The sequence below is a fragment of the Triturus cristatus genome, chromosome 5_2, assembly GCF_964204655.1.
Source record: "Triturus cristatus chromosome 5_2, aTriCri1.1, whole genome shotgun sequence".
NCBI lineage: Eukaryota > Metazoa > Chordata > Amphibia > Caudata > Salamandridae > Triturus > Triturus cristatus.
This window is the reverse complement of record NC_140588.1, coordinates 1,074,122,007-1,074,142,986: the sequence shown is the minus strand read 5'-3', so window position 1 is coordinate 1,074,142,986 and position 20,980 is coordinate 1,074,122,007. Positions and strand designations below refer to the sequence as shown.

The 20,980-nt window shown below is 45.6% G+C and overlaps 1 protein-coding gene across 2 annotated transcripts in view; it reads left to right on the top strand.

Annotated features, from left to right (window-relative positions):
- Positions 1-20,980, top strand: part of LOC146829692 (serine protease 23-like) — a 1,412,546-nt gene that overhangs the window by 855,523 nt on the left and 536,043 nt on the right. For both annotated transcript variants that reach the window (XM_085608396.1, XM_085608399.1), the window contains exon 7: positions 1,080-1,159. In XM_085608396.1, coding sequence (XP_085464522.1) covers positions 1,080-1,159 — 80 coding nt within the window. The remainder of the gene's footprint in view (positions 1-1,079; positions 1,160-20,980) is intronic.

Genomic DNA, 20,980 nt, shown 5'->3' with positions numbered 1-20,980 from the left:
TCTCTCATTTCAATGTGTTCTCAAACAAAAGAACAAAAAAAACTATTGTTTCAATGTCAGCCAACACAAAGTATCGTTTCAATGCGTTCTTAAATGAAAGAATAAGAAAAGAAGTTCCAAAAACAGGGCTATAAACCTAACTTGTGTAGTGAGATTGTAATTACTTGCTGCTCGCTGCTCTCGCGGCATGACAAATGGATGCCTTTAACAACTCAGAATGCCGAATTTCCGAGTGAAAATGCAAGCAAAAAATAACCTCACTGGAAACCCACTGAGTCATTACAGCAGGTCTCGAAGAGGCAGCGCATGCGCTGCCTAGCTCGACCTAAAAAAGGGGTAGGAAAGAGAGGTCAGGTCAAGAGAGAAGTGAGGCATAGAGAGAGTCAGAGAGGGGTTCTGAAAGGCAGAAATAGATGAGGTGGAGAGAGAAAAGCGATGAAGGAAAGAAACATGTAGCAGAGAAAGGGGTGAGAGTGAAAATGAGGTGGAGCAGGTGACTTAGAATTGTACGGTACAGTGAGAGCTAAAGAATTAGGGATAAGGTGGAGAGGGTAAGTTGAAATAGAGAAGGAGGTGGGGAGAAAGAAATGAGGTACAGAGAAAGGTAAGATGAAGAGACAGATTAAAGGGAGGTAAATGCTGGGAATGGGCGAGATGACAGAGATAGAGAATCTGGAGGAGAGAACTGCATTGAGAGAGAGGTGAGAGACATGGTGTTGGTCACGTAAAGATAGTTGAAATAATGAGCAGGAGGTTCATGAAGATTTAGAGATAGGTAGAGATGGAGTAAAGAGAGAATGGTGAAGATGAAGAGGTGAGGTGCAGTACCAAGTGAGTGACGACCTCCACCGAGCTCCTGAAACCTCCAAAGCTAAGAGGGCTCCCTTGCTCAGTCAAATTCTGTTGATGCGCATGCCACTGTCCAAGTTAGCTAGCCCCTATAGGCACAGTAACGGTTCTGTATGTCTACTGTTAGAACCTTTCAGTGGTCCACCAGTACTGAAGTATGGCTCAGCTGACTAGGAGCTCACGCACAAACTGTGCAGCACTTAAGTGAGCATGGGCTGTTTGTTTTGCAGTGCGCCATGTTGCCTGTAAGCTGCTGTGCAAGTGCGAGGGAGCTGAGCCGACAGAAGCAACCATAAGAAGGCAGATTCTGGTAAGAATAATTGGAAACGGACAATCAGTAGCTTGCTGTTAATTCTTTATTTTCCTACATCGAACAGTTTTTTGACAGTTGTCTTAATGTTTGTGCTGGCGATCTCACCAGTAGCATCGAAACTAACCCCAAATGTAAGAATTATGTTAAAAGGCATAGGTGGGTTTTATATCAAATTATATTAACAAAAGACTTTTATTTATTATTATTTATGTTTTATTCAAGGCACAACCAATGGTTTCCTGAGTTGCATGTGGTGACTGTATCTCGGAGCCACGGTAACACCGTTTTTAAAAAGCTTTTAGGTCTCGCCTACGCAGCGCGCATGCGCTGCATAGGAGGACCTTTAGCCGTCGCTCTGCTCTTTTTCGAAGCACATACTCGTGCTTGTGGCGGCATACACCTTGCGGGAGAGCGCAGGGGCGCGCCACAAGCACGAGTATGTGCTTCCAAAAAGAGCAAACAGCTGCTGCTTCGCGCGCACGTTCAGAAGAATTTTCAGAGCGTCTCACTTGCGCTTGATTTTTTTTATTTTAATTGCAACAAGTTCAAAGGTCCACTTAACAGACAGGCTGCGCTGCTCATGTTCACTCCTCGAGACTTCGTCCGCGGCACCTCCGAGATCTGAAGGAAACCCGAGCGGGGAACATGAAAGGGGCTCTCTGGAGATGTTACAAAGCGCCATAAACCGGGCAGAGGACTCTCGGGCGCATCCCTTTGAAGGGAGAGGGTGGCTGGGTCTGCTTCTAAGCTCAGGTCATAAAGCCAAACTCTTAATGGAAGAAAGGGCGCTTGGGCTGACTTCGAAAAAAGGAATGTTTAACAGCAGAGGGCACATTCTAAACTCAAATACTTGTTACCAGCAAACGTGCGATTGCGCAGCAACTGGGGGCATACATACCCTAAGTCAAAACACAAGGCTCGAACAATTGCCACTCTTTGCGTCTATCAATCTAGTGTGATTAAAGCGCTCACACTACGACTGCCTCATCTCAACGCCCAAAAGGAGCCTGGACACGCGGTAAACGAGACGTCCAAGAAGCTTTGCACAGGATCACACTGTGCATTAATTAAATTAGGTGACAGTGCAGTATCTCACAAGCACTGCTCAAACGCACCGCATATACACAACTATGAACACACTCTCGCTCGCACATACTCTCTTATACATGCACACCTCTCCATCACCTGGGCACTGTTTCTCACACAGACCCAAAACCAATTTCTCGTGCTTATACGCTCACACGCACCTTTCTCTCACACACACAGCCTCTCCCAGACGCAAGCCCCCTCTCTCATAAACACGCAGTCTCATACACAGTCTGGCCCCTCTCACTCTCAGTCTCACACATCCCACTCATACATGCACCCCCTCTTTTACACATACCCAATCTCGCACACACCCCCGTCCTTTCACTCTCATACACAGACACATACCACGAATTGTCCAAGTGGACACATAGTCTAGTATATTACCCCAGGCCCTCGGTGGAAAGCTGCTGAAAGTAACCAGGCCAGAAAGCTGAGCCCAGGGTCAGTGTTGTAAAAGAGGTAATGCCGGGGTCGCGCTTTCATCTGCACACGTTGGAGTCTTCCCTGCGGCGTTCTGCAGATGTGGCACCGTATGTGCACAGGTGTATGCCAAGGCCATGACCTCAGTCCGAGAAACCGAGTTTCAGGTTCTTGGGATATGACGTCAAAGCGGTCTAAGCCCCTTACACTGGTATCTGCTACTTGGCTGTTCAAATCAAAAGCTGCTCTTTCCCTCCATTCTAAGAGATTTGGTCTGCTCCTATAAACCTGCGCGAGCCCTTCGCTCTGATGATGGGAACTTGGTAGTGATACCCAGGGCAAAAAAGGTGAAAACGGATGGCCGCCGGTTTTCCATTAATGCGGGTCAATTATGGAATGCTTTACCGCTGGCCCTGCGTAAAGAACCAAATTTGGCAAAATTCCGTAAAGGATTGAAGACTTACCTTTTCCCTCTGTAGGTTCCTCTTGGTGTCCTGGGGTAGTGGCTTTGTGTATTGTTTAGCGCTGGGACGCTCGAGGGCAGCCATGCGCTTTAGAAATCCTTTTTCATTTCATTTCATTTCATTTCGCGCCATGTCAGGAGGGCACCCTATGTTTACTGCCGCCTTCTAATTTTACGAATCGGACTTGGTCTTTACTTCATCTGAAACAATTAGAAGAATACTCCAGAGATCCCTGTTTTGTATAGAGAGGTCCCGAACTGGATATATGATGGCTTCCTAACATGGAGCTGTTACTAGCTCTACTGCACCTCTGTTTTGCTGTAATCCAATCCATCAGCATGAAGGCCCCGCTCAAATCCCATTTATTTCGCTGATCTCGCTGCAGCGGGGACTTCAAAGCAACTGTTTGAGCGAAACCGTCTCGCCCAGCGTCCTCTGTCTCTCCGTGCTGACTGTCGTATTAAACATAGCACTGGCTAATACAAAGACCGCAGTCCGGCGGCTTCACAGACCTTGTAGAGACTCTGTAGATAGGTGTATAGGATAACGTAGTATGATTCGTTTTATAGGTGCTACGGGTCATTTTCTGTTAGTTCTTCCTTATCACGAAGTGATGACCTGTTTCTATTGGCAATAACTGTGGAAACATAAAGGAACAACACATATTGTTCCACCATTGCTCAGTATTGTCACTGCTCTCTTTAGCAAATGATAGATATAATGTAGGCGCGCATACTTTCAAAGGCATTCTCTTTTAGACTTTGGCCTTAACTGTGATAACTTGTGCTTTGCGCTTTTGGTAGCAACATTCACTGGATGTACATGTATGTATGGGACTTGTATGACGCGGCTCAAGGTCTGACTCTGAAGCAGTGATCTGCAGCTTAGCACGTGGCAAACTGGATCAGTCCCTAACTTTTCTACAAACCATTGGATCCGGACTCAAAATCTGGCCAGTGCTTTACACAAATACTAAACTGATGGGTTATGCACAACAGAGGCCTTTTTAATAGTCTTGAATGTCTTAATGTGTTTTTGTGAGTGAGACTTGTTCTTGTAGCAGAGGGGTGCTTGTGGGCTCAGCAGCATCTCTTCCTGAGAGGCGCCTTTCTGAGTTTTGGGTAAGGGGTGACTTTATATGACTATAACAAGAGTTGTCTTATCCTGGTGTCAATGATTCCTGTAAACGCTTTAGATCGCTATCGAGGAGTGGGTGTAATCATATACACTCTGGGTTGCTGTGACCCTTTCCCCATTTTTACAATGTTATCCAGGACCTTTTAAAAATACTAAAATTATGTATACCTGTGAGGGCTTTCATTTGGCCCTTTTCATCCACTGATCTGTTGTTGTTATTCACATTTTTCTTTTGCCCATTACAGTAAGCGCTATATAAATACAGTTACAGTTCACAACCTGATGCACTGGCTCATCCCACTTCAGCCATAGACTAATTTAATTGTAAGGGACAGCCTTCAACTATTTTGCAAGGAGCAGACCGACCCACCCATCTGTCCTTTCCGCGCCAAGGACTAGTTATTGGCAATGTGTCTTCTTTGAGAGCAAGAAAATATTTTTTAGCCAGTGTTATTTTTTTGTATTGATCAGGACAGCTCCTCAACAATAAGGTTTTAGAAAAAATACCCCAAAATAAGCATTCACAAAGCCGAAAGGATGGCAGGCTAATACCAGATCTATTGGCTTTGCTAGTTCTTATAGGATATTGGTAAGTAGCTTGCTTTGGCTGATGTATCTGTTAGGTGATGTTCACTTTGTTTGTTTGTGATGGTAACAAACTTCCTTGTAAGCAGCATTGTCTGTACCAGGGATGAGGGCACAAGACAGACCATATCAAATCTTTAACTTAGTCACAAGATCCTTGTTGTGGGTAAACTCATGAGTGAGATGTTGAGGATTCTATTTTAATTACTGGTTCTTCGCATTTATGAGTCGGGATCCGGAGCACTTAAAGTTTTCAGAGACCCAATCATAATAGTAAATCTTCCTTCCTAGTTAGCTGCAATAGGCACTTTAGACAATGAGAACCTCCTTTACATGGTGCTGAAATGTTATAGTGCTGTTGACTTGCATCAAGGCACTTGTCTTTCTGTCTGTGCATTAAAAAGGTGTGGAATATGCCCACAAATGTTTCCTGAGGCAAGCATGCATTCCTAAATCAGGCTGCATAACCCAGTCTGTAGTAATTATATAGCTCTTCAATCCCTGGCGGCACAGCACTCAGGATAGTGTGCTACATGGCTAAACACTTATAAGGTCCCAAAGGCGAGACCTATTGGCTTTGCCAATGCTTGTTTTCTATTGCTGGAAAGTCTTTGAAAAGCTGTACTGCCCTTCCAGAGATTTTTTTCCTGTCCTGTCCCATATTTTTATGCCACTGAACTCCACAGATTGCAGGCAACTTGGGACATGTGAAAAACAAAGGTGGCGGTGTTCCACATGGGAAATATCCGCACTTTCAGTTTAGCATCAGGTTAACATTCATTTATAGCGTGAAACAGTATAAAACAACGGGTGCCCCACCCTAAAAGAGCATACCACCAAACTGCTCTAATAACACAGAAAACTGAAATTCTCTGAGTAATAACTTGCAAACAGAATATTAGGGTTACTGTGGCACACCTAAGATAGTTACATGAACCTCTAAAAGTATAGAGATTTAGTATCAAGACGATATGGGGTACAGTATTCCCATAACTTTTTTTCCTTTTTGAACAAGAACAATTGACAGGATTTCAGAAAAACATAAGTCTGACACCATCCAGTTCAAGTGTAGGACTGTGATTCTTTATTCTTTTCTTTCATTTGAGTCCACGACAAATTCTTTCAATAAATAGTCTCAGCACTTTTTTGCCAACACGTGTTTCGTCTTTTCAAAGACTTTATCAAGGCTTTCCTCATGGAATGAATAAAGCACCAAGGTAAAAGGTTTAGGATGTGTATTTTATGAAATACAGCAGTGCAGAAACATATGCTGCTACCTATCACATAACGCTATGCTCTGATGCTGGAAAGCAATGACCAGCGAAACGCCCATCCGCGTATGAAAGTATCCACATACTTTCATACGCGGATGGGCGTTTCTCGGACATTCTCGTTCACTTGGTGGCAGTATACGTGATCTGCACTCCACTGGGAGAGATAATTTGGGAGTCAGACCTTGTAAATTACAATTAAAGAATAATTCGGAAAAGGATAACTCGTAGCATTCACCGACTAGTCTACAAAGAAGAAGTGGGACAATAAGAAAAAACAAAGAAAAACTAAAATCACGGGGTGGGTCTTCTATACAGAAAACCATTGAAAATCGCTATAACCTGCGTAACCGTTATAACATTAGACCACCTGATGGGTATGAGGTTACTGATACACGTTCGTCTCGTTCCTTTTCAGAAGTCATCCGAAAAGTGCTTGGAGAGAGGTGGGCAGTCAAAGTTAAGATGGGAGGAGCACGTGAAAGACTCACAAATCTTGTCAGACTACATCATTAAAGAGGCAGACAAACCAAAATCTTCCAAGCATCAATTCAAAAAGAAGAAGGTAGCCACCAGGTGACTTAAGGTCAGGCATGCCCCGGGTATTGAGGACACTGCTTCTGAGCGGGAAATGGGCAGTGACCATGCTGGACAGCGCAGCAGAAGTTACGATAGTTTGCCAGAACCTGATGGATTGTCTGGGATGGGGAGCGATGAGTGAGTATATAACGGTGGAAATACTGAATACTAGGGTAAGTATCCCACATCGTTTATACGAAATACAACTTCAATTGGAGGGGGACACACCTAGAAACATTAATGTTCTTTTTTGGGAGGACTTAACGCACAGTTACGATATTCTCATGGCTGAAAAGGATCGGCCACCTGATTTCGTAATGCATTGCCCAAACGGAGAAACTGTAATTTTACCAGCCTTTTCCGACCTCGTTCCAGAATCAGTTAAACATTCATACGCCAAGGAATGGGAGGTATGTTATATGTGAGTCCAGCCACTCACCTGAAAACCAGGTCCGTCTGCAGGGGCGATGACAGTTCCTCAACCCCCCCTGAACACCTCTCAGTGCTACTGACCAAAAACAGAAGCCCTGGCAGGTGCCCAAAGAGGGAAGGGGATTTGGGATGAGAGACAAGAAAGGAAGACTGCTACTCTTGGCGCTTTGCAAGAAGAGGGTGTGCCGTCTGGGCCAGCCAGGTTCTGTTATTCACAGAGTTAGATAAGCACAGAACGCCCTAAAAACTCTTTAGACTACAAGCAATACTAACATTACGTCTTCTACTACTTATGATTACCTTTTAGGCGTGATTGCGCTTCAAACAGTTTGTCTCTTAATAAGCATTAAGTCTTTTCACTCTTCCTTTCTCCCAGACTATGATCCAACCGGACCACTAAGTCATTAAATTCAACACAATCGGATGGCAAGTCAACGATTTGCGCCAAAACATCTTTTAAGTCATCTCGAAGGCCACAATAAAAAAGTGATGTTCTTTTCTCCTCTGGCCATTGTGTCTCCGCAATTAGCCTATTAAAGGACGTAATATAAGACAATAAATCCTTATTGCCCTGATGCAGGTTCAGCAGCTCATTGTCGCTTGCCTGTATAAATTGGTGCCGTGCAAAAAGCTTTTGCATTGTTTCCTTAAAACGGCGAAAGTTATGCAAAATCGGGTCAGCCCTTTCTACCAATGATATTGACCACGTGGCGGCCGTACCACCTAGATAGGTTAGGACAAAAGCCACGTTTGAGGCGTCATCAGGAAAAGCTACAGGTTTACAGAGGAAATGTAACTGCCATTGATTCATAAAAATGCTAAACTTTGTCTGGTCTCCAAAGAACCGTTCAGGGGGAGCCAATGGAACTGGAGTACGAGTGGTGACGTTGACATTTACAGGTTGGAACGCCCCTGCTCCCTCTGTAGCTAATGGGGTGAATGTAAAGCGCGGTTGTTGAACCACTGGTTTGGTTTTGACCGAGGTGTTATCCCAAGGGTTTTCTCATGGCTTATATCGTTGCAACTCGCAGTGTAGCGTGTGGTTTTCTTGTTTTAATGAGGTGACTTCCTGCTGTAAACTTAACACTATTCTAGAAAAGTCTTGTACTGTCATGGTGTTTTCTTCTGTGGTGACGTCCATCGCCCAGGCAGACTTAGTTTTTGTGGCTTGGCTTTATTTTATATGTGAGTCCAGCCACTCACCTGAAAACCAGGTCCGTCTGCAGGGACGGTGACAGTTCCTCAACCCCCCTGAACACCTCTCAGTGCTACTGACCAAAAACAGAAGCCCTGGCAGGTGCCCAAAGAGGGAAGGGGATTTGGGCTGAGGAACAAGAAAGAGAGACTGTTACTCTTCGCGCTTTGCCAAGAAGAGGGTGTGCCGTCTGGGCCAGCCAGGTTCTGGAATTCGACACGGTGAGGCACTCGTAATTTTTCCTAAAATACACTAAGTTAGATAAGCACAGAACGCCCTAAAAACTTTTTAGACTACAAGCAATACTAACATTACGTCTTCTACTACTTATGATTACCTTTTAGGCGTGATGGCGCTTCAAACAGTTTGTCTCTCAATAAGCATTAAGAAATGTATATACAGGTTTCTATAAACATAAAACAGGAATTTGTATTAGACTGTGTATTCTATGTTATGAATTCACATAGTATATTTGTTCATTTGTATTACCTTATGATCTCACCTGATTGTGCATAAGACTTTTCCAAAGACGTTTCCAAATATATTTCCAGAGTTGAATCCAAGCCTGATTTAAAACACACTAAGCAACTGTGCCTTAAAATAATGCCCAAAATATCCAGCAACTTAAGAATGGCGCACTAAAACGCAATTGCGCACAACAATATCAGAAAAGGCGCACTTTACATATAGTCCTTGGCGCTTTACAATGTTATCAAACGTCCCCTTACTACTGCCAAAGAAGTGTACAACCAAAATCAGTCAACTTAAAAATACAAGGAGAGTTGTTTTCCAAACACGGCATGAAAACGTGTGTATCAAGCATCCGAAAGCCTCAAAAATACCAGGAAGAATTGTTGCCCTTTTCATAATCAAACACATGTGCAACAATATCAGGCAGTTTCCAAGTTGCATTAAAAAATAACACCATTAATGTAAAAGCACAGTTCAACAGTATCAGGCAGTTTTCGAAATTGCATTCAAAAGAAACACCACTAATGTTAAAGCAAAGTTCTTCACTTAAATAGCACTCACAATCATTTACAATAACAAAAAACTACATGCAAAGCTTCAATAGAACTCTTAGCTCTGAAGCGCTTTTAAAAGAGTTCTGCAATGTCCTTATCTCAGTCCTGAGCCGGCTCAAAGACAGGGAGAATTTCTGCTGGTAGAGGTCACGTGGTTCCTGAACAGATGGAATCCTTCTCTTCAGCGGAGGCTCAGCTGACGCAAGGCTCCAGGAATTCCTGTGGCAGGAAACAGAAAGCCAAGCAACAGGTGTCTGCAGATCGAGCCAAGACCCTGGGCGTTGCCGGGGGTGTTCAATCCATGTTTCAGTACAGATACTGCTCACGTGTTAGCAGCTGCACCTGTGCCCCCGGATCCTCAGATATCTAACAAGCATTGGCAAGGTCCATACAAAAAGAATAAACATTGGCAAAAGCAAATACATTAAAGAAAAAACAAACTTTGGTCAAAGTACTTATTGTAGGAACACTGCAATATGATTGATATTCCCACCATATGGGTGTTGACAAACAATGCAGGGCACTCTGTGGACTGCGTGATGGGGGTTCCTAACAAGGTATCGCTGACTCCTGCGTTATGCCGCAACAATGTGGAATGAGATGATTTTTCCCTTTACCATGAAATATCACTGAGGACAACCCCACAACTTCAAAGACAATATCCTATTAAGCATGAATCTGAAAAACAAGTTAGGGAAATCCTCCAACAACTTGAATACCAAGGTGTAATAGGAAGTTGCACCTCAGCAATGAATAATCCCTTGTTTCCTGTGATGAAACCCGATTATTTATATGGTCTAGCATTAGGCTACAGATACTTGAACACAGCTACCTGCACATTTGCAGTACGAACTGCATACAGTGCTGCACTAATGAATAACATAGTGCGGAAAAAATACAGAACAACACTAGATATCTTGAATGAATTTTTCTGTCAAAATATAGCACCTGGAAGCAGATATCTGACCGCCTTCTTGGCGCTAGGCTCACAAAAGCAATTCTGTTGATTGTCACAAGGGGATAAGAATAGCCCGGGCTGTTTTCAGCCAGAGTAACAGAGGTACTACTAAATTTTGATGACCAGGCATTGTCCTATGAGATATATCCGACGGATGATGACCTCTTGGAACACTTGTCGAGAGTAGATCACATAATTCTGGGGTTTGCACAAATGGGCTACAAATTTAATTTAAAAAATATAAAACATTGCCTATCTCGGTGTCCCTTTTCTGAGATATGAGTTGTCAAGTGAAGGCAAAACCCTTGAGACACACTTCTTAGATCAATGCGCGCTACTTCAACCTCCTACTACATTGAAAAGACTATAATCCATACTGGGATTCATACATTTTGGCAGAACATACATTCCAGATTACGCAGAATGGGTTAAACTTTTTTACGACTTAATACATCCAGACTTTTCCAGTACATTGGAGTCAGGAACACATAAATATTTCACGTTTCTTAACATGGTAGCCTCAAAACACTTACACACACTTGTGAGCACAGCAAACTTGATGAACTGTATCATCGAGGGGGCATCAGAGTATACCTACGTTACGCCGCTGCTATAAACAAAAAACTTTTCTGGAGTACGAACAAAAAAATCCTCTACCTAGTGAAATAACGCTTCTAGAACGGTATGATTACATCACATATACTGATGGTTCTTCCCAGCCTGCCATAGGGAGAAAGCACCAGTACGCAGTGGCATGCGCATTTGTGAAAGGTTGCATGCACAATTCAGAATTCCAACCTGAAAAACATTACATGTAATCACTTGGTGACTGCAAGGCGCATTTAGCACAATTGATGGCTCAAATTTGGGCACTGGAGAATACAGATCCTGAATTCCGCACACTTATCGTGTGTGATTCATACTACTATGTCCAGTCTTATAAAAAATATCTACACTATTTGAGCCAGAATGGATTCAGATATTCAAAGGGTTGTACAATAAAGCACAATATGCTTTGGGAACATGTGGCAAAGCTGAACGAATGCTTGCGACAGACTTATGTAAAACACACATTGAGTCATCAACGTGCTGGCTTACACGTTGCAGGCAATTCAACAGCTGATGAAGCTGCAAACGTTTGCACTGCTGCAGTTGCTGCAATTACTCATTCAAGTACGAGGATAGACAGAGACATCATGGTGGCTGTCTATGCTGCTCACAAAGACACCCACCTGCCGAAAAGCTTTCTAGTCAAGTACTCAAACAACTTTGATGCATAACATATTCCATATGCTCACATTCCTGGAGTGGGGGATAGAGTAATACCAAACACTGATCGCAGGATGGGTTTAATACTAGCTGCGCACAAGGGTCTGGCAACTGCACATGCAGGGGCTGCTGCTACTATTTCATTATTGCAGCAACGCTACTGGTGAACAGGTCTTTACAAACAGACCAGGGACTTTGTCCTTGAATGTGACATCTGCCAGCAGTGAAGGGTTCCACTGTGGCACGTCCACCCCAGACACCTTTACTAATTTCAAACAAGCCCCTGGCTTGTCTCTATTTGGACCACTGCGAAAATTGTTGTGAGCTACGCAAGGCCATGTAACTCGCACAGTGTTACTAGCCACCCCATTGCCCAGCTTCATTGACTGTAAACATAATGTCCAAGGAGCCTGTTACTATGGTTTGAACAAAATACTGTGACTAGGGGTACTTTGATAGGGCTGCCATGTATGTCAATGAGTACATGGTCTGTGGGGATGTATGAATGTGTGTGAATGAATGGTATATATGTGTATGGGTGCCTGAGAGCCTGTGTGGTATGTACTTGTGGCACAGGACATACCTTTCCTCTTATGTGGCACAGTTGCATGTATAGCACAAACATGCAACCATTTCTTTGTAAATGGGAGGAATTTAGAGTGCAGCAAAATGTTCTGCAGAAATGTTCATAATAAAGAAAAATTTTCTGCACATGAAGGAACATTTAATGCACTTTAAATTTCTCCCATTTAAAATGAAAATTGCTAAATTTTTCAGTTATAAATATGGTAGCGCGCCTACCAGCCACTGGGAACAAGATGTCTGCTGTGTGTAAATACAACACTTTGAAATGGGAGAAAATTTAACTGGAGAGTTATCTTTATGTTTATAAGCATTACATTCAACTCATAATTATAATTTTCTCCCATGTCACAGTGTCTTTACAAACAGCAGGCATGTTACTCCCAGTGGCCTGTAGACATGGTGCCATATTTATAAGAGGAAAATACAATCACTTGTTCAAATGTGAAGAATTTAAAGTGAAGAAACATGCTTCATAAAACATTAGGACTTGTCTTAATTTAAAGTAAAGAAAAACATTAAGGTAATGTTTCATAGACTCATTTTTCTTCACTTTACAATTCTCCCATTTAAAGAAAATGACTATATTTTTCTGATACAAATGTGGCACTGTGTCTACCAGCCACTGGGAGGAAGATGCCTGATGTTTGTAAATGTAACACTTTGAAAAGGGAGAAAATGAAAATGAAGGGTTACCTTAATCATTAAGTTAATTCTTCATTTTAATTTTCTCTCATTTAAAAGGATCAAGTCTGTTCTCGTGCTCCAATATTGAGTTGTGAATGAATTTTATTTATGAGTTCAGTACCTCAGTGCTTCAGTTCTGAACTTCCGTGACCCACTTGGGTCATAAATCTGACTAAGCACTTCTCATTATCAGGCTCTGCTATTTGCAGTCTAATAATAATGTAAAATAAACATAGCCTTTTCTTAACTTTAAAAGTAAAATGCAGCACTTCTTTATTGCAATTTTTAGTTAAAAATGAACTCAAGGCTGTGAGCTACTCTGAAGGTTTCTGCGAGCTACTGGTAGCGTGCTGTAGGAAGCTGGCTCTTTATTTGCTATACCAAAAAGAGGTATAGTGTGTAAAGAGTCCAGTGGATCCCCAGAGGCTTTACAGAGGCTAAAGTAGATAATGCTCTCTTTTGTGGTATTGTGGGAGAAAAGTTAGACTTATCAGAGGGTAGTGCTGAACATTTGTTGTACTGAATAAATCTGAGACCAATTTATAAAAATAATACTTGGTTATAGTTATTTCGTAGAACCAAAGTACTTTGTTTCAGATTTCTCAATAGAAATATTTCTCAAAACAAAAAGTAGACACTTTGGGCCCGCTTTGGATGTTAGGCGGAAACCCTCCAACCAGCTGTCAGAGGCTTTCCACTCGACAATCCAGGGTTTCCCTCCGACCACAGTATTACGATGCCGGCGGTCAGAGGGAAACTTGCGGGGGGATTCCGCTCCTCTTCCAACGGGCTCATAGATCCCGTCGGAAGAGGAGAGGAATTGTAATCCCTTTAATGACGGTGGAGACAGCCTCGTCTCAGCCGCGGGGATTGCAATGTCGGTTTTTGACAGGTATTCCATGTCGGCCTTTCCGTCATGGAAGTGCTGTCGGAAAGCGACATTGGGGGCCCCTAGCAGGGTCCCCCTCCTCCCTGGCCCTCCGCTATTGGGCCTAGGGATCACTTATGGTGCCCCCCTCAACATCCCTGCACCGTGTGGCAGGCACTGTAAGGTGCCTTCCACACAGTGCAGGGATGATAAAACATGCATTTTACAATGGAAGATTGTGATGTGGGCCTTTTCTGCTCGCCACGCAAGCTTCTATTGTAAAATGCATGTTTGCGACCACCCTATGGGCGGCCGGGTGCATGGTGCAAACACTGCGTCGTGCTCCCAATACCAATCAATAGAGAATGTGGAATTCGGACAGAGGCTTCTTACAGGTAAGTAACAGCGGCTTGGGAGACCAGTCTCCGGTGATTGAGGCAAGCAATGGGCAAGGTTCAAAGCAGCACCAACAGTGCACCACCAGCGGCTGAGTACAAACACAGCTTTGGGCGCCGAAAAAACAAATCAATCGAGAAAGGTCAAATAGGAAAAGGTTTTCAGGTTCAGACCAGGAGGCCGGTTGGAGGAAACCAACAGCTGGAGAGGTAAGTTGCGATGCTCAGGGACGTAGGGACACCTTTGGTCCACTTCACAGAGGCCCAGGGCCGAAGGGTGCAGAAGTGTCTTTTGATGTCGAAAGCAGCTTACCGGAACAGGTCGCGGTTGAGGAGGTCTCCGTGCAGAAGCTTCAGGCGATGTCGAGGAGTCCAGGAGGGGTCAGCCCACGATGGACTCGGGCTCTGGAGTGCTGGGGAACCTTGTTGGTACCGGTGGACCATTTCAACTCAGGCCGGAGGCGTTGGGTGCAGGGGTGGAACCGGGAGTTGGGTTTCACGGTTCTTCAGGTCACAGAGTCCTTGCTTGAACAGGTCCACTGTTCGTGGGAGGTCTTGGTCTTTGTCGAAAGCAGGCAGCCCTTCCAGGGTTTTGGAGGTTGCTGGACTGCAGGACATGGCGACTTAGGTGCAGTTTTTGACAAGGGCTAAAGGCAGGTTGGTGGGGCTGGGGCTGGGGCCAAGTCAGGGGCTCTCTTCAGTCTTCTCTGCATTTGCGGCTCTTTTGTGTCAGTTTCTTCTCAGGTCATCAGGGTCTGAGTTCTTGGGTTCAGAGTCCTCCCTAAATACTGAATTTAGGGGAGTTATAGGGGAGTGACAGTTAGTAGCCAATGGGCTACCTACCGATAGGGTGTCTACACCCTCTATATGACCACTTCCTTTGGGAAGTGGTAATACCCTGAACCTAAAATATTACTTCCTCTAAAAATAAGATGGAGGAATTCAACTGGGGGGTTCACATCAGCTCAGGGCACCTTAGGGGGGCGCTGGTTGAGATTGGACACACGTCCAGTTCTCACTAGATTTCTCGCCTATCTTGCCGCCAAAAAGTGGGACATGGACAGGGGGCGGACAACTCCACTAGCTGGAGTGGCCAGTTGTTGCAGAAATAAGGACTGGAAGCCTTTAAGGCTTGTCGCCCTGCTATGATGTTTCTGCAGAGGGATTTGTGAAGCACCTCTGCCCTTAGCAGGATTTGTGTGTGACCTACAAGAGCAAAAGACTCACGTCAGAAACATGTCTAGAGGTGGCAGGCTGGTGGAGATCAGTCAGGTGCACACTAGTGCGTTTGTAGGTTTTCAGATGGCACCTCTGAGGTGCCCTCTGAGTGCATGTTTTGATAAATCCACCACAGGCATCATTGTGGGTTTATCAAGATGAGATGTTTGGTACTAAACATCTGTGGGTACTGGGAAACCATCATGCTAGGAAATAAGTGTCTAGCCCATGTACTCGGTATGGCTCCCCTTGTCAATTGTAATATATAAGAATGGACTTAGATATTAAAGGAAGATACATAGAAGCTCATGCAGTCATGCCCTCACATGAGGTATTGTGCACCCTGCGTTATGACTATAAGGCTTGCTGTAGGGAGGACTTACCTATGCCTCATGCAGTGTGGAGTAGGAATGGCACATGGATGTGTGCCATGTCGACTCTTCACTTTTCTCTGCACCAAGACACTCAGGCTACAGTGGCAGTGTGCATGTGCTTGGTGATGTGCCCCATAAGGTTGACCCTCTTTAGTCAGAAGGCCCTTGGTACCAGGGGTATCTTTTACTAGGGACTTATATGTGAGCTAAAGTGGTGCCAATTGTGGAAGCAATGGTACAGTTTAGGGAAAGAACACTGTACTGGGGACCTGGTTAGCAGGAACCCAGTACACTTTCAGTCAAGTTGCATCAGATATCAGACAAAAATCTGGGGGTAACCATGTCAAAAAAGGCACTTTCCTACACTCGCGATCAACTGGTTGGAGACACCTGATGTAGAGCATTCTACTGTATTATCCAGTATTAGGGGTGTCTTTCATAGATTCACATGCCTGAATCATTCCCCGTCGTCGAGACGGGAGCCTCCGGTACATAAAAAAGTAATGTCCTATAGACATACATAGAGAAAAATAGGCCTAAGGGCCTCCCCTTAGTGGCCTATCCTTGTCCTTATGTAAAAAGGACCAAACTCTCCGAGCCAGCCAATCAGCCATCACCTCCCTCTAGAACCTTCCTGACAGGAGCCTCAGTCCCTCAAATTTTCTACCGCACGTTGTGCTAGGGAGTCTCCAGCCTGAGTTCTCCTCAGGATCAATTCAAAACCAACTTGTTCACTTTTAAAAGTGACTTATTTCTTCAAGGACTTGAACAGAGATTGCTTCAAGCCACTTATCACTGCAGTGAGTGATTTATTTCTTCTAAATTCTGGCATGTCTGATTCCCAGAAGAAAGCCCTTTTCAGGGCCTGCTCTTCATGTGGGAAGAAAAGGCTACATGTGGACGACAAGCATGACCTCTGCCTATATTGCCTTTATCCTGACCACGTACCTAAGGACTGTAAGATATGTAGGTCTTTCCCTCACAAGACCTTGAGGGACAGAGAAGGTTGTCTTCTCATCTGGCTGGACAGGCTTAAGGACAGGGAGAGTGTGGTATCCTCAGAGGGAAGTTTTTCTTCTGAAGTCTCCCTGAAGAGGCCAAGAGTGGCATCTCCTGGCCCCTCAGACACTCCTCCTATGAAGGCACACAAGAAGTCTTCAGAGGCAAGATCTTCAAAATCTTCAGTGTCTGAAAAGGATTCTCAGACTTTTAAGAAGCCTACCCAGTCGGCCAGCAAATTTGCGACAACCTCCTCAGCGCAAAAAAGAGTGGGAGCGCCAGGTTATGTCTCCACAGCGACGACAACTGTGTCAACGACGACAGCGTCGTCAGTCTTCTCGTCGACGACGACCACTCCTTCATCGTCGTCAGCAGGTACACCTATTCCATCTATAATACTACTAAAGCCGTCGTCGACGTCCAAGACCTCGTCGACGACGAAGATTGTCTCGTCGACGACGGCATCGTCGATGAAGAGCCCCCCGTCGACGGGAGGGTCAACGACGAAGACGTCGACGACGAAGGCGTCGACGGCGAATGAATCGTCGACGAAAGCATCGTCGACGAAGAAAATATCGTCGACGGGGACACTGTCGACGAAGGCCATGCCGTCGACGAGGGTATTGTCGACGGAGGAATCGTCGTCGTCCGTAGGTGTTACTGAGCCATGGAAGAAATTTAGAAACGTCGTCTATGACCCTACCACCGTCGAGAACAACGCGGACGACGGCAGGGGATCCTGCAACAGATTCTGTGTCTGGCAGACTGACCAGGGAGCAGATTACACCAGAAACAACGTCTCCAAGTAAGGTACAAACTCATTTGCCTATGGAGATTCTCCAGAGTGAGGAATCTGAAGAAGAACTCCTGGATCAGGCTACTTCCCCTTCAGAGCTGCACGTCAAATGTCAGAGCACGGACGAAGAGCAGGAGGAGATGGGCTACCAGGAACACCCTTTCCGGGATCAGGTTCGCACGGAGGTCACCCCGATAGTATGCCTTCCCGTGTCAATTGTAAATGACCTCAAATACCTTATCCGGGACTACAAACCACGTTTCCCGGAATCACCGGCAATGGAGACAGGGGGCCCGACGCCTACTACTAATACACCAGCGAGAGCCCCAAAACAAACACGGCCAACTACTCAGGTCCGCCAGGAGAAAGTGCCACCTCAGGTGATAGAGTCATCAGATGAGGAGGCCGAAGAAATGGAAGAGAGGGAAGTCCAGGAAGACCAGACGGATCACGATGAGGAGGAAGAGTATGTGGCATCCTCCCAGCTTCACCGCAACCGCGCCAAGCAGATTCACCGCCAGTGGACATTGGCGGTTTCCATAGGATAGTTGAAAGAGCAGCGACACGGTTTCATATGGTGATGGAATCGACTGAGACTGAGTGCTTCTTACATGACTTCAAGGAGCAAACAAAGAAGACAACGAAGTCGATTCCAATAATTGACTTTCTCTGGGACCAGGGAAAGAAACTGATGCTGACGCCGGCCTCTGTACCTGCGGTTGTTCCACGCCTGGATAAAAAGTACAAGGCTCCAACCACGGCGCCAGCTTGCCTTAATGGGCATCCGAAACCGGATTCGGTCGTAACCCAGGCGGCCCAGAAGAATTCTCGCAACCCTTCCTCTCCTCTGTCAGCCCCACCAGACAAGGAAGGCAGGAAGTTGGACACGATCGGTAAAAGGTTTTCAACGACATCGGCCATGACCATCAAGGTGGCCAACTCCATAGCCCTGCTAGGGCGTTATAACCGCCAGCTTTGGGAAGATATAGCACCATATATAGCGGAGCTGCCAAACACAGTTCAGGAGGAGGTCAAGGCACTACTAACGGAGGGCCAAGCCTCGGCAGCTGAGATAATTGATTGTGCCATAGATGTGGCTATGACAGGCTTTCGACAACTAGCTGGGGCAGCAGTCCTGCGCCGTCAGGCATGGCTTAAGGCAACATCATTCAGGCAGGAGGTGCAGACGAAAGTGCTGGACATGCCCTTCGACGGCCAACACCTTTTCGGAGACAAGGTCGACGAGGCGCTCCAAGCGATCAAAAAAGACACTGATACTGCTAGAGCGCTTGGTACTTTGCAGGCAAGGAATCAGTCCTTTGGAGGCAACAAATCCAGAGGCCAGTCCTCCTACAGGGGATCCTATCAACAGAGGTCCTCGTATTCCTACCAGAATAAATCCCAGTACCAACAGAAGCAGCAACAAGGTCGTCAGACTTCTTATGGGAGATCAAACTTCAGGGGTAAAAACCAGAAGAGGGGCACCGGCGGACGCCAGTGACCAATTACTCCAGCCAGTCCAGCGACTATTTCCATCATCAAAGATTGGAGGAAAGTTGACCCATTTCCTAGAAAATTGGCATCTCATCACCACAGATCGCTGGGTACTTCAATTAATAAGATTCGGCCATTCCCTGGAATTCACCACCATCCCACCTGCAACCCCTCCCCGCAGGCTTCCACACAAACATCTGCGACTGCTACTCCGAGAAATATCTGCGATGTTGAAGAAAGGAGCGATCGAGCGAGTTCCATCGTCTCAAAGGGAGAAGGTGTGAGAAGTTGGCCTGATGTATGATGTCACTAGTTATAGTGTACACCTTATATCAGTCCAAATACCCTTATGGTGATTGGTTGTAAAGTCAACCTTATAGACCAGCTATCCTAGTGGTAGCATGGACAAGAGCAGTCTTAGGCTAAACTCTGAATGGCATGTGAAGCCAGCTGTGATACCATATATAATCCCTTGAATACCAAATGAAAGGACACCACAACAGATATATATATAAAATAAAGTGTATTTATTCTAAGCAAACCCTCAGCACTCTTTATGAGTTTAGAGGTAAGTACAACACAGTCTTATTAATGCATACAGTAAGTCACACAGGTAAGTAATACAGTTAGGCCCTAGGGGCCACGCAAACCATATACTAAATAAGTGGTATAAGAACCACTGTCACGGAAATAGAATAGGCCTAGGCCTAGGGAATCGCTGGGGCTACACTACACTAGCGTTAGTTAGGAAGTGGGAGGCCCACGGGATTCGTGTGCAGAGTGGAAACACTCACGCGTAATGCGTAAAAGTCAATAGCAATGTTACAGTTTAGAAATAGATAGATTTGGGACACTTCCGGAGTAGCTAGGAAGTTGAGACTTGAAAACTAGACACTAGGATAGTCACTATCCTGATGAGCACCGGAGTACCCAAGTTACCTAGCCCACAGGCTGCGGGTGCATAGGGGTGAAGATGCGTCGTTTTCGTCGTCGACTCCTATGGATGCCTGAAGAAAGATGCTGACAGGCAGTCAGTGAAGAGTGTCCGGTGGATCCCAAGGCTGGGATCAAGAAGAGAAGAAACCTGCAAGCAGAGGGGACAGAGTCAAGGTCACTAGCCAGTGACCACGTGGAACCAGGAAGGAACCAGGCGATGTCGTGAAGAGTTGCAGGTGAAGGTGAAGATTGTCGCTGCAGCCAGGAGGACCAGGAAGCGTCGAGGACGACCAGGACCAGGAGGCGAGCTGTCCCACGAAGGCTCTTGCTGTCGGCGGCGTCGAAGTTGGACTAGGACTCACCAAGCCTTGGCAAGCGGAACCCACGAAGAACAAGGGACTTGCTTCTGGTGCAGACCAGGAAGGTCTGGGGTGCTTCTTCTTTGCAGAGAAGCGGGAGCCAGTCTGGAGGAGCCAAACCAGCGCGGAAGATTTCAGGGAGCGTCGTCACAGAGGCCACTAGCCAGCGGGCAAGCAACCGGACAGACGCGGCAAGCAGGAAAATGCTGAAGGGCCCCACGCAGGACTCGTGGAGTGTGGGGGGCTGATCTTCGGTGCAGTTGGTGCTTGGGGTTGGGGCTTCTCAATCCCCGGTGCACAACTTCGAGGGTACCTCAGAAGCTGCGCTGTAAGTTACTAGCCAATTTTCCCAGGTAGCCGGTCCCACGTCGCTCGTCGCCTCCACGGATCTCAGCTCTGCTGCAGATGTGGATGAGGGTCGGAGAAGTCTGGAAATCAAGGCTCTGGTCGGGCTCTGCAGTCGGTTCCTCGTCGAACGTTTCACAAAGCAAAGGGTAGTCTCTTGATTGTGCCTGTTTGCACAGGGTAGCCACTCCTTGGCTACAAGGGAGATTCTTCAGTCTTCTTCTTTCGTCGAATGTCGAAGGTCCAGAGTTTCTGTTCAGTTTTGCAGGTTCAGGATAATCTAAAGTCTTGAGGCCCAACTCCCACTCTTATACTAATCTGGGGGGCTGGGATACCTGCTA